General features: G+C 37.8%; 1 protein-coding gene and 1 long non-coding RNA gene across 15 annotated transcripts in view; one reads left to right on the plus strand and one right to left on the minus strand.

Annotated features, from left to right (window-relative positions):
* The window catches only part of LOC137252482 (uncharacterized), a 613814-nt gene that overhangs the window by 103561 nt on the left and 496992 nt on the right, over positions 1-13261 (plus strand). The gene's annotated exons all lie outside the window — the stretch shown is intronic.
* The window catches only part of pHCl-1 (pH-sensitive chloride channel 1), a 241606-nt gene that overhangs the window by 14431 nt on the left and 213914 nt on the right, over positions 1-13261 (minus strand). For 12 of the 14 annotated variants that reach the window (XM_067756714.1, XM_067756715.1, XM_067756706.1 and 9 more), the window contains one exon: positions 10392-11234. In XM_067756714.1, coding sequence (XP_067612815.1) covers positions 10392-11234 — 843 coding nt within the window. The remainder of the gene's footprint in view (positions 1-10391; positions 11235-13261) is intronic. The other 2 variants (XM_067756712.1, XM_067756708.1) reach the window with 1 other exon arrangement.

Genomic DNA, 13261 nt, shown 5'->3' on the forward strand with positions numbered 1-13261 from the left:
ATGAAACATGGTAATTAGATTGGTTTATTGACGCAAAATATAACTTTAGAAAAAACTTTGTAAAATGGGTGTGACACCTACCATATTAAGTAGAAGAAAATGAGAAAGTTCTACAAGGCGAAATCAACAGCCCTTGGACTCTTGGCAGGAATACTGTCCGTGGTATTGCATACATAAATAAATTAGCAGTACCCGACAGATGATTTTCTGGATCACCCTGGTCCACATTTTGGTCGATATCGCGAAAACGCCTTCACATATACATCTAAGGGCCACTCGCTTTTAAAACCCTCATTAATACCTTTAATTTGATATCCATATCGTACAAACACATTCTAGAGTCACCCCTGGCCCACCCTAATGGCGATATCTCGAAAAGGCGTCCACCTATAGACCTAATGCCCACTCCCTCTTAAAATGCTCAGTAACACCTTTCGTTTGATACCCATATCGTACAAACATTCTAGAGTCACCCTTGGTCCACCTTTATGGCGATATCTAGAAAAGGCTTCCACCTATAGAACTAAGGATTACTCCCTTTTAAAATACTCATCACTACCTTTCATTTGATACCCATATCGTACAAACACATTCTAGAGTCACCCCTGGCCCACCCTAATGGCGATATCTCGAAAAGGCGTCCACCTATAGACCTAATGCCCATTCCCTCTTAAAATGCTCAGTAACACCTTTCGTTTGATACCCATATCGTACAAACATTCTAGAGTCACCCCTGGCCCACCCTAATGGCGATATCTCGAAAAGGCGTCAACCTATAGACCTAATGCCCACTCCCTCTTAAAATACTCAGTAACACCTTTCGTTTGATACCCATATCGTACAAACACATTCTAGAGTCACCCCTGGCCCACCCTAATGGCGATATCTCGAAAAGGCGTCCACCTATAGACCTAATGCCCACTCCCTCGTAAAATGCTCAGTAACACCTTTCATTTCATACCCATATCGTACAAACATTCTAGAGTCACCCTTGGTCCACCTTTATGGCGACATCTCGAAAAGGCGTCCACCTATAGAACTAAGGATTACTCCCTCTTAAAATGCTCAGTAACACCTTTCATTTGATACCCATATCGTACAAACACATTCTAGAGTCACTCCTGGCCCACCCTAATGGCGATATCTCGAAAAGGCGTCCACCTATAGACCTAATGCCCACTCCCTCTTAAAATGCTCAGTAACACCTTTCGTTTGATACCCATATCGTACAAACATTCTAGTCACCCCTGGCCCACCCTAATGGCGATATCTCGAAAAGGCGTCCACCTATAGACCTAATGCCCACTCCCTCTTAAAATGCTCAGTAACACCTTTCATTTGATTCCCAAATCGTACAAACACATTCTAGAGTCACCCCTGGTCCACCTTTATGGCGATATCTCGAAACGGCGTCCACCTATGGAACTAAGGATCACTCCCTTTTAAAATACTCATTAACGCCTTTCATTTGATACCCATATCGTACAAACATATTCTAGAGTCACCCCTGGTCCACCTTTATGGCGATTTCTCGAAAAGGCGTTCACCTATAGAACTAAGGCGCACGCCCTTTTAAAATACTCATTACCACCTTTCATTTTATTCCCATTACGTACAAACACATTCTAGAGTCACCCCTGGCCCACCTTAATGGTGATATCTCGAAAAGGCGTCCACCGATAAACCTAAGGCCTACTCCCTCTTAAAATGCTCAGTAACACCTTTCATTTGATACCCATATCGTACAAACAAATTCTAGAGTCAGCCCTGGTCCACCTTTATGGCGATATCCCTAAATGGCGTCCATCCATAGAACTATGGCCTACTCTCTCTTAAAATAATCTTTAATACCTTCCATTTGATACACATGTCATACAACCACATTCCAGGTTACCCTAGGTTCATTTTCCTACATGGTGATTTTCCTTATTTTGTCTCCATAGCTCTCAACTGAGTATGTAATGTTCGGTTACACCCGAACTTAGCCTTCCTTACTTGTTTTCAGTTCCATTCAAATATGCACAGGTAATGCTCAATCTTGTTATGCAATGTTTTAAATATATATTCAGATTGCATCATCAAATGAGAAGAATTTCTCAATAAGAGAAATATATGAAAAATGCATATTATGCGTTTTTTCTAATCTTTTGGAATTTTAATAATAATTTTTTGTTTGTTATTAATATTTTTTTGTGACTGACAAAAAAATTATTTATTAATAAAAAAAAAACAAATAAATGGTACCTTCCCATTCCCACCAATGATCAAGCACAAACTGTTCTTGAATTGAAACCCAAAACTGCTAAATCGACCACAAATCGTTCTCGAAGGGTGACAAACGAAAAATCTTGAATCAAGCCGTAGTGCTTGAAATGAGCACAGAATGCTCACACATCAATACCAAAAATACGAACGGTGTGCTTGGAAAAACTGATCTTAAAACAAGCCCATCTGTCACGAGTTAAGAAAAAACGTACTTAACAGGCTTTTGTTAACGAATGTTCTTAATTTTAAACTCTTTTCGTTCTTTTTAGAACAATTTTTTTCTCTGAGTGTAGGTAATACCATCGACGGACGTGAATGTCCAATATTCCCGACGTTGGCCACACCCACATTGTAAATAAGGTCGACGAAGCTATGGTCGGTAACAGTATTTTTCGGTATCTTTTGAAATTAAAATTTTCTCCTTAAATTATTTATGCATAATTTTAGGCACCCTTAAAAGCTCAGGGTTGCCAGCCCATTAAAATATCTCGGTGAAATGTTGTATGGGATTACGAGTTAAATGCTTAGAGATAAAAAAAAGCATCAACTATGCTAATTTTTTACACTAAATACAGATATTTATTAATCTAGAAACATACACATTTATATACATATTTGTATATATTACTTACCGGCTTTTTGAGTTTAATGTACAAGGCGGCAGCATTTAAAATTTGAGAATTGAAGAATTTATAAGCTAATTTTAGTTAATTGTTTAAGGGTTTTTGTAGTCATGATATCTATATATATTTTTGCCAATTTGCTTCTTTTTTTGTTGCATTTGAAATTCCAAATTTGACACATGTACATGTCGAAGGCTTAGTGGAAGAATGGCTTAACTTAGTCAAATTTCAATAAATATGCAGCCCGAAATTCCAGCTTTCGTTAAGCTAAAACTGCAACGTCAAAAATCTCGACAACAATAAAGTGCGCAGAAAACTATGCAACATTTAGTACCATATGCTCATAAGCTATAGTTCTATCAAATACTCTCTAAATATAAGATGGTACATTGTAGAGTTCTAAAGCTTTGTGGAAATTGTGGGACGGCTGCACCAGGAATTCACCATACTTTTTGCTATGCTGTCCGCCTCAACATAGCTGATTTTATAAGGCTGTTTAACTCTGTAATCTTTGCTGTCATTTTTTTTGCTTTTGGAAAAATGACCTATTTGAAATAAGCTGGCCGAAAAATATTGGCATAACAGCTTAAGTTAGATCAACAATGGAAAATTTGAGCAGATGTGACAATTTCGCACGTTCGTTGAACGAAATATTGACAATCTATAGATCATCACTAGGAAATTAGCTACATTCCATCAACTCAGCAGCACTTTAGCAATACTCTGTTATTATTTGGCTGTTCAAACACACCCATATTAATTGTGCATTAAATCTAAAATATAAAACTCAAAAATGACTGCTTGTTATGTCCGCAACATTTATTTAGTTCAAAGTTACAGTTAATTTACACGGGTCATCAGTACTTTCTCTGATTCAAAAGCTGAACCACCAGCGCTACCGTCATCAGCTCAGTGTCATCATTGCCAGTAGCGCCAATAACACCAAACTCGTGCCTGACACACAAAAATCGTTTCACTCAAAAGCGCAAGTGAAATGTACTACGCACTCACTACTAAGTAGCGCCAAAAATTCGCTTGGAGTCATTGCGTGAATGAGCTACCATTGAGCTGGCACCGCATTGGCGCTGGCGCCATGCAATTTACATCACTAAAATTGCGCGAATACCCAGGCTCATGACTTTTTTAATCCCGATGGTGAAAACGAAAAAGGGGCAAAACGTATGGTGTATTCCTGGTGTAGCCTTAAAAAGTCAGCTATGTTGAGGCGGACAGCATAGCAAAATGTATGGTGAATTCCTCGTACAGCCGTCCCACAGTTTCCACAAAGCTTTAGAACTCTACAATGTACCATCTTATATTTAGAGAGTCTTTGGTAAAAGTATCTGAGTTAAGCTGTTATTGCTTATGACCATATGGTACTAAATGTTGCATACTTTTCTGCGCACTTGATATTGTTTTAAAGATTTTAAGCGATGCAGTTTAGCGTAGCAAAATCTGGAATTCGGAGGCTCGTCAGTTGCGGAGTTCATCAACTAATCTCTGAAATAGTTAGAGCGCTTTTGAAACGTTTTCGAAACGAACTCTGAGTTGTGACATTCTTTCACTCAATCGTCGATGTACATATGTGCAAATAATTAAAACCGAAATTAGTACAAAAGCTAATAATTAATATTAAATTTTTTATTGATTACAATTATTTATATTAATTTTGAATGAATGAGCTTCAATTGGGTGGCATTTTAGACAACGAATATTATTTGGCGCGCTTTTGTTAAAGTATTTTGCAACCAAATTATTCAAAACAATTTAGAATTTTAAAAACATATTTATTTATTTACTAATTTAGCACGAACATTTACTTTGAAATGAGGGCGTGGTATGTGTTTTAGCAGAGGAGCATTTGGTGGAAAGGGTGCATGATTAGATGAGCGCATTTCTTTGTGGCTGTATAAGTGAGGCTGGTGGATTGTCTATTGCGTAGTATGGTACTTTTGTTTGTTGTGTGTGAATGTGGCAACGCTAAGTGGTTAGAGAGAAATATATTTTTGCAATTGTGGTCAGCTTTTAGGCGCGATAACTAAGCTAATGATGCTGTTTATGGTTATTATGTTATGTTCAAAAGCAAAAACTGCGTTTTGCTATTTATGCTTAAGCAATATTTGAGTAAAAAATTTAATACTAAATTAAAGTGAATTTGTAAAAGAAAATATTTCATAAGATAGTTCTAATATGTATATAGGTACCAAAGCAAATCTATACAAGGTGATGGCAAAGCGAATTCAACTTAATTCGCCGTGCAGAAGAATGTCAAGTCAAAAGAAAATCTACATTGATTCCGATTAACTGTCATATTTTTGCACTAAGGCTTTGTAAGGTAAATAATCAAGAAGAAGCAATCAGCTGTTGGAATAACAACATCTGGTGTACTGAATTCGCCTTAGTAAATACTTGATAGAACTGAAAGATTTCTAAAAATTGAAAATGTCAAAGGGTACTTAATGAAAAACAAATCATTTAAAACAAGGTGTTGACTGTGAATTTTAAATGAAATAAAACCTAAATAATTTTAACAAAAAAATTAAATTCGCGAAACCTACGCATAGACACTACTATACACTGCGCTACTACTACATTAAGCAGTACAAAGGCATAGAAATCAAATCTTTTTAAACATTTATTTTATTTACAAGAAATTTAAAAAAAAAAAAACCTTTTTATGAAAGGACGAAAACTCAAAAGAAATTTTATATCATAAAGAAAGAATAACTTTTAACGCCATATCAGGTATTTAGATTTTCGTTTTCTCAATGAAAACTGATGCATCGACTATCACTAGTAAGAGCAAGGCAAAAGTGTAAACAGAAGTCAGCTGTTTTATTGATTTGCGCGATTTCTACTGCAACATATTCACAACTATCGATTCAACTGAGTGTTGGTCACCCTGTGTTGATGAAAACGAAAATGAATGATCAATGACATAAACCATTGTAAAGGCAATATGAGCAAAGCTCGCTAATTAAATACATATGAAAATGAAGCTATTCGAAGAATTGCTATTAATATCCCTAAGAGCCGTTTTCACCATCTTCAGTTAGTCACTTATCTATAAGTTATCGAAATCAACGTTTTTTCTCTGCTTACTGAGGCATCCACTGACAGTTAAGCGTAAGACAAAAGTATAAACAAAAGTCAGCTGTTTTATTGATTTTCGGATATTCACAATAGACTTTCGCGATTTCTGCTACAAAACACTCACAATTATCGATTAAATTGAGGGTGGGTCGGTCACCCTCTGTTGATGAAAACCGAAAATGAAGCTATCTGAAGAATTGCTATTAAATGTACTAAGTTTCGTTTTCGAATCTTCTGTAAGCCACTTATCTTTCAGTTATCGAAAATTTTGTTTTTCTACATGCTAACTGAAATGGGCTCTCAGTTAAGTTTAAGGCAAAAGTGTAAACAAAAGTCAGCTGTTTTGTAGGTTTTTTTTTATTGACAATAGATTGTTGCGATTCCTTCTACAGAATATTCACATTTATCGTCTTAATTAGGAGTTCGTAACATTGTGTTGTTGGAAACAAAAGTGTCAAGTAAAGTTATCTGAAGGATTGTTATTCTCCAGTTAATTTCTAACAAAACTAGAGATGGTGAAAACAGCCCTAGTAGCCTAACTGGGACTTGCAGTAGTTCACTACTTTGTTCGCCAGATTCCCTGTCCACCCAGCTTATCTTATTCAATCGCCATTAGTTTGGCAGCAGCATATCTAAAAATGCTTCTTTTAGAGCTGCCATATTTTTTCTAACCATACTGCAACTTCTTCAAATAATGCCCAATTCCATCATTTAAAAAAGTAATTTTGATTTCGATGAATTTCCCACAAAACATAGAAATTATCGATTTCAGCTTACCTTTGGTCAATTTTTGAGAGAGAGCTGAGAACAGTGCATTAGGAAAGGGGGAAATTCTAACTTTTGCCGCATATGTAGGAGCTTCGTATGAAATCCCATGACGATTTTAAAAGATTTTGGGTTGGTGGTCTAATTTAGGAACTTTGTCCAGGGAACGATAGCAACGTCCTAGAAATTCCACTATGGTGGCGGTGTACGGATTGAATAAGGGGGAGGGGGAGGTTTGGGGGTTGTAGTCTTGCTATCTATTTTTGAGAAGACTCGAAGTGAGCTGCAGAGTTTAAAGCTTATCCATATTAAGTTTGGGACAGAATGACAATGCAGTCCCAAAGAAACTATCGAGACATATAAAAATTCATACGAAATTGGAAATTTTGGTGAGCTATGGATATTCGGGTTATGATCCAAACACCGTCGACGATGTAACAAAGGAAAAAAAAATGTTACGTGACTCACAGTTGAAGGTTATTAAAAAATTGTACGGGATTTGGAACGATGCTCACAGGCTATTAATATTAATGGCCTTAACAAACGCGCAGTAAGTTCTCCCTTTTGTGGATTATAAACAGTGGCTAAAAGAGTGGATCTCACGGTAAATGAGGACAAAATGAAGTACTCAAGAAAGAATCTGCGCTTTTGCCCCTTAGCAGCCACGTCACTGCTGACGGATATAAATTCAAGACTGCAAAGTACTAACTCTTGCCAAAAAGAGGTACTTTGCACTGATTATGCAATTGAAAAGTAAAGTTCTCTCTCGACGACTAAAAATCACGCTCTACAAGACGCTCCTCTGTCCTGATGTGTAGCTCGGAATCATGGACGGTAAACGAGTTAAGATGAGATGGCTCTTGGAATGTACGAAAGAAAAGTTTTCCGAAGCATTTATGATCCTGAGCGTGATACTGACAGCGAAAATCAAAACAGGTATAATGATGGGATGTATGAGCTATCCATCATGAAAGTATTTCAATCGAAATGGCAGTAAGGAAGCAGAGGAAAGGGAGATGTTTCCACTGAGTTGGGAGCGAAAGGTGGAGGAAGACTTGATCTCCATTGGTGCTCGTAATTGGAGTCAGCTATCGCGAAACAGAAATAGCTGACGTGACCTGTTACAAAACGTCAAAAGTCGCTTAGGCAGTTAAGCACCAATAATTGAGGATGATGTCCACAAGCTGATGGTGGCGAATACATTTATGTGTGTGAACCTGTGAACAACCGCTACGACTCCTTTTTTAAGTTTGGCTGTAAGTAAACTGATTTAGCTGACCTGCATAGCTAAAACGTGTGTTCCTACTGCGTACTACGCAAAATACCTTAAGATATTCCTCATCTTAAAGTCGGAAATATTCGAAACATTTAAAGACACTTCAGACATTCATAAATAAGCCTTTGCTACAATTGCTCTCTGACGGATCAGGCGCTTCGGGATGTACACTCCAAGGCATCTAAGGTTGGATTAACCGCCAACGGCGAAAACCCTGATCTAGTATTGTTTTTCTAGGAAGGGTATGATCCAGCATAAACAACAGCTTCAGGAGAGCTAGGGTGCATGCATTACCCTTTATTTGTACTGTTCTCGGTTGCAAAAGGATAGAAGGTCGGTAAAGTAGAGCGCAGAACTCGATGCATCTACGTAGACGTCCTAGCCGGTTTGGGGTAATTATACATATGTGAACTGAACCGCTGGGCTGCAAAATCTCTAAGTTCAGGCGAATGTCATGTACACGCCTTACCATAAAAGACTTACAAAGCTCTTCCCACTTCTATAGGGACAAGACACAAGGTGCATGAATGTCGTAGTAATGGTGCACAGGTTTCTGAAGTTGGATCCCGCGCATGAGAAAGACAAAGGTAATGGATTGACAGATCATCTTGTTAGCATTTCATGAGGTGTGTTCTTCTTTTATGACTATCAATAACATGGAGTTTTGACAATCTGGGCTGACTGGATGCACGGGCCAAATGCAGGTGAAGTTGTTACTACTTAAATTCAAATGGACATTAGCCAAACTCGTGAATATGAGACGAACTACAAAAACCGGCAGTGCACTCAGAGAAAAACGCCGTTCTAAAATCCACCACCACCGGACTCAATTCAAGCTTTTCATGTTCTTACTTTTTTGTTCTTGAAAAACGAACGACCTGTTCTCAAAACAACAACCTTGTTCTTGAAAAGAGAACGGCTGGTCTTAAAATATGAACAAGTGTTCTATTAATGAGAACAATGTTCTTAAATGAAGAACAACGTTCTTAAATTAAGTTCAAGAAAAGAAACGGTATAATTCGTGTGCACTACAATATTAAATACCACATTTGGCAAAAGCTATCAAGCAGTTGTAGTGGCCCAGCAAAAAATAAATGGGTATTACTTGAAAAAATTACCTCCCTCCAAAGATCAAGCACAAACCGTTCTTGAATTGAGACGGAAGAATGTTAAATCGACCACAAATCGTTATCGAAGCGTGAGAACGAAAAATGAAGCCCAAGTAATGCTTGAAATGAACACAGAAGGTTCACACATCAATACCGAAGTGGTCACAAAATACGAACGGTGTTCTTGGAAAACTTGGAAACTGTTGTTAAAACAATCCCATTCGCCACAAGTTAAGAAAAAACGTACTTAATAGACTTTTGTCAACGAATGTTCTTCATTCTGAATTTGTTTCATTCATTTTAGAATTATTTTTTCTCTATGTGTGGATACAGGAGTGGAATTTTTTTGGTGTGCATTATCTCCTAATATGCTTAAAGTTCATTCACAATATAACATCTTGAAAAAGGTCACAACATTTTGTATAAGGCGTAGTAAAGAAGCTCTCCAGCTCACTCAAAAGATAACATAGCTCAACTGGACCCTAGATTCTTTAGACCGAAATGGTGAAACTTTTTGCAAAAAAAAAAAAAAAACAGCTAGCTGGAAGAACCGATAAAACCATTACGGTTCTTCCTCACTGAAAAGAGCTCTGAGTAACATTTAGGGGTTAAGCTTAAAATTTGTCGACTTTTTACTCTAGTTAGTCGCAGTTCTCTTATTGTAATGAAAAAAAGCGCTTTAAGTTAGTCAATCAGCTACTATGGCATTGAATTAAGCTGCTCTATTGTTCTCATTTGCTTACCTGCATCCGAAGACAATTGACATTCATGTACGTCGCATACCCTCTCCAAGCTTTCAAGTTTTAGTTTACAACTCACTCATTGCCTTTATCTCCTTCACTTGACGGATAAGCACTTAATTCTTCTGTTTAAGCGTCATAAAAGTCAACAATTGCTTGAAGAATGAAATAACAATGGTTTCTTTTGTTGTTTACAATTTTAAATGCCACAAACACACTAACAAAATAAGAACGATTGTTGTTGCACATAGACTTAAGTGGTAGGATAAGAGGATATTAACGCTTAATGCTGTTTGTTTTTGTTTTGTCAAGCAGCGCAGTTGATTTCTTTGCGGTTGCAACTTAAGTCGTTATTTACATAAATCAATTAAGCATCTTATGCATCTTAATCCACGGGATTAGTCTTATTAGTAAGCATTTCTCATGCGTAAATCGCACAGAAGTGCAAACACTTAAACTTTTTTGTTTTTTTTTGGGTCAGCATACACAAATTTGTTAGTTTATTCAATAATGCACTTACAGTTTCGTCTGCGTAAGCGCTACGCCCATTTGCAGCGCTCTCCTGAATTTGCTCGTATAACGGTGCTGGCGAACTAGAACGCGAACGCTTGCGACGCGGCGGCTTCACTGGTAAATGTCCACTAGCATCTGCGGCAGTATGAGCGGCTTCCGTTTGTGTTGCATCTTTTTGAACAGCGTTTGCTTGGTCTAACGTATTTTCTGTTTCTGTTTTTGCAGCATTAGATGTTTTCTCCTCACGCTCTGTTGGCTTAATAGTACTCGTAATCAGTGGTGGTGTATTAGTTGAGATTGTACGACTACGCTGTTCAGTTGGCGCTGTAACATCTACCGCTTCAGGCGCCGTTGGCTCCATTTCAACAGTCACTGTAGTATCACGTTGTCCAATGGACACTGCCGTCTCGAAAGTGGGCTCATGATAGACCGGCTCTACAACTGGTGACATAGATGTTCTTCCTGTGCGTCCAGTTTCTGTATCCGCATATGAATTTCCTGCCGATGTTACGGAACCTGGCGATCGTGTACGTCGACGTATAGAACGTGCGCGTAAATTTTGCATAGCGACGCCTATTATACCGCCATGTTGCTCTTCCCAGCGTATACGTGGTGCATCAACCGTACTCACACCAGTTGACGTTGTCCCATATGATGTGGGTGGTGGTGGTGGTGGTGCTGTTGGTGCCCATTGCTGCTGCTGCTGTGTATGCGTCTGATAGGTATGCATCATATGCGGTGTTGGCGTAACTGGTATACTCGTGCCGGCATTTGTTGAGCTGCTGGATGCGCCTTGTGTAGCAGCCTTTTCAGATGACAAAGCAGCAAGAAATTCTCGTTCGATTATACCCTACATTTTGGTACTATTACTTGGTAGACGCACATGGTATTTCGATATTATGTATGTATGTAACAGTAGTAGTAGGTATATATACCATACATACTTATTAATTGGGTATAATTGGTTTTGAATGGACTTCATTTCACAATTGATTGAATGTTGTGGAATTTTGAGTTAAAATGACTTTAAAGCTGCGGTTGAGGCTGCATAAGGGGCGTACATACATTGATACATACAAATAGGTATGTACGTAAGCTCTGAAAACTGGGTAATAATGTTTAACGTTAAATTGTGAAGATGCGTCGGAGCATAGCAAGCATTTGTGAGTGGTTTCAGGGGGGTTAATATGGAAGGCCTACTTGGTTATTAGGTACGTTGTACAGGTGGATAATGTTATGACACATATTATAGAACTAATATATAAGTTAACCAAAACCAGAAAAAGCTGGGCACAGCTCGAGCACGTACATATGTATGTACACATCACAGAAAACGTATGTAGGCGTCAAACACACGATCAATCAGAGGGGGTTAAAACTCCAAGAGTGTTGAATATTGTGCACAAGAAGAAGTGTGATATCTAACTGTCAAACTGAAAGGCAGGATGTTCTAGCTGCAGTTTGATAGCCTTTGATAACATTTTGACAGGGTGTTCAATAAAGCGCACATATGACCGGAAATCTTCAACGAGTGATGGAAAGAGAGTAACTTAAAATTTTGTGGCGAATATTAGCATCACTGATGTTAGTAAATAATCACAACAACAAAAAAAAGCGAGCAGCCACACTTATGTACATGTACAAAATAAAGCAAGCAGCCACACTTATGTACCTGTACAAAATAAAGCAAGCAGACACACTTATCTACAAGGCAACGAAGAATATTACACACATATAACCAGCAGCTTGAAGCAAGAGATCATTTCACATATGCATATGATGGTACCAGCTAAGAGCAGTTATTACACACACACACACGCATATAGCTAAATAACTAAGTATGAGATATGACTGTTCCAGAAGACATGTTCGTAAAAAGTCCATTACCATTACGAGAAATATGCGAACGAGGCAACAGAGAGTATCAAAGCAAGCGCGAGCTGAGGAATAACTAACCAGTTTGATTTAAACACGCTTTTGTGAAGTACGTGATAATTTTGAAATAGAGTTGTAAATAAAGACCATTTTGCCATACTGAATATTGGAGTTATTTATTCGACAGTTCAGCGATTCGTACGTTAACAGAAGGTGCCTAGTAATCAGAAATTCGTTACAATATCATATCGATATCTCACTTATGTATTCACAGTGGTGTCGAAAGGAAAGTTCTGTTTAATGTTAGATGGTTGCTGTAGATTTTCGTTATCTTTATGAATATTGTTTTTCACTTCGATGATTTTAAATCTTGCTGAAAAATCTTTCCTCTGAACTCTATCGATACTTATATCAAGGCTTAGTTATAAGCACTTAAGGAAACATGAGAAGTATTATTAACAAAATCCCGAAAAAGCTGTAAATGACAGATGATACAAATACATAAAGAGCTCAACTCAGTGCCCCTTGAGAAGCTATAAAGGCCAGATTTGCATATAACGCTTTGCTTCACTTTGACAAGTTCATTGTATGAATGAGGTGCGTTCTGGCTACCCCGTATTTCTGGAACGTAAAGCGAAGCAAAAAGTGGAGTTATTTTTCATGCATGATGCGCTTATTAGTAAAAGCGAAAGCTCTTGGCAAGGCTTTCTATGTTAATTCGCCTCAAGACCCAGTTTTTTCATAGCGAGTATAATCTACAGTTGAAGTAAACCTTATAAAATCAATAAAATGTAAATCCAAGTTCAAAGGGGCATAAAGGACCTCGTGAGTTTAAGGAAATGATGGCTCAGTGATAGAATACATGTATAAAGTGTAGAGTAATCCCACTTGCTAACTGGAGATATGCACTAGGGTTCTTCAAGTAAAACTTCTCATTTTTGATGGCGGCCGATGCAAGAGAACTACAATTTACGCGCACGTACTTCGAAAGTACGAACACTC

The sequence above is a fragment of the Eurosta solidaginis genome, chromosome 5, assembly GCF_040869045.1.
Source record: "Eurosta solidaginis isolate ZX-2024a chromosome 5, ASM4086904v1, whole genome shotgun sequence".
NCBI lineage: Eukaryota > Metazoa > Arthropoda > Insecta > Diptera > Tephritidae > Eurosta > Eurosta solidaginis.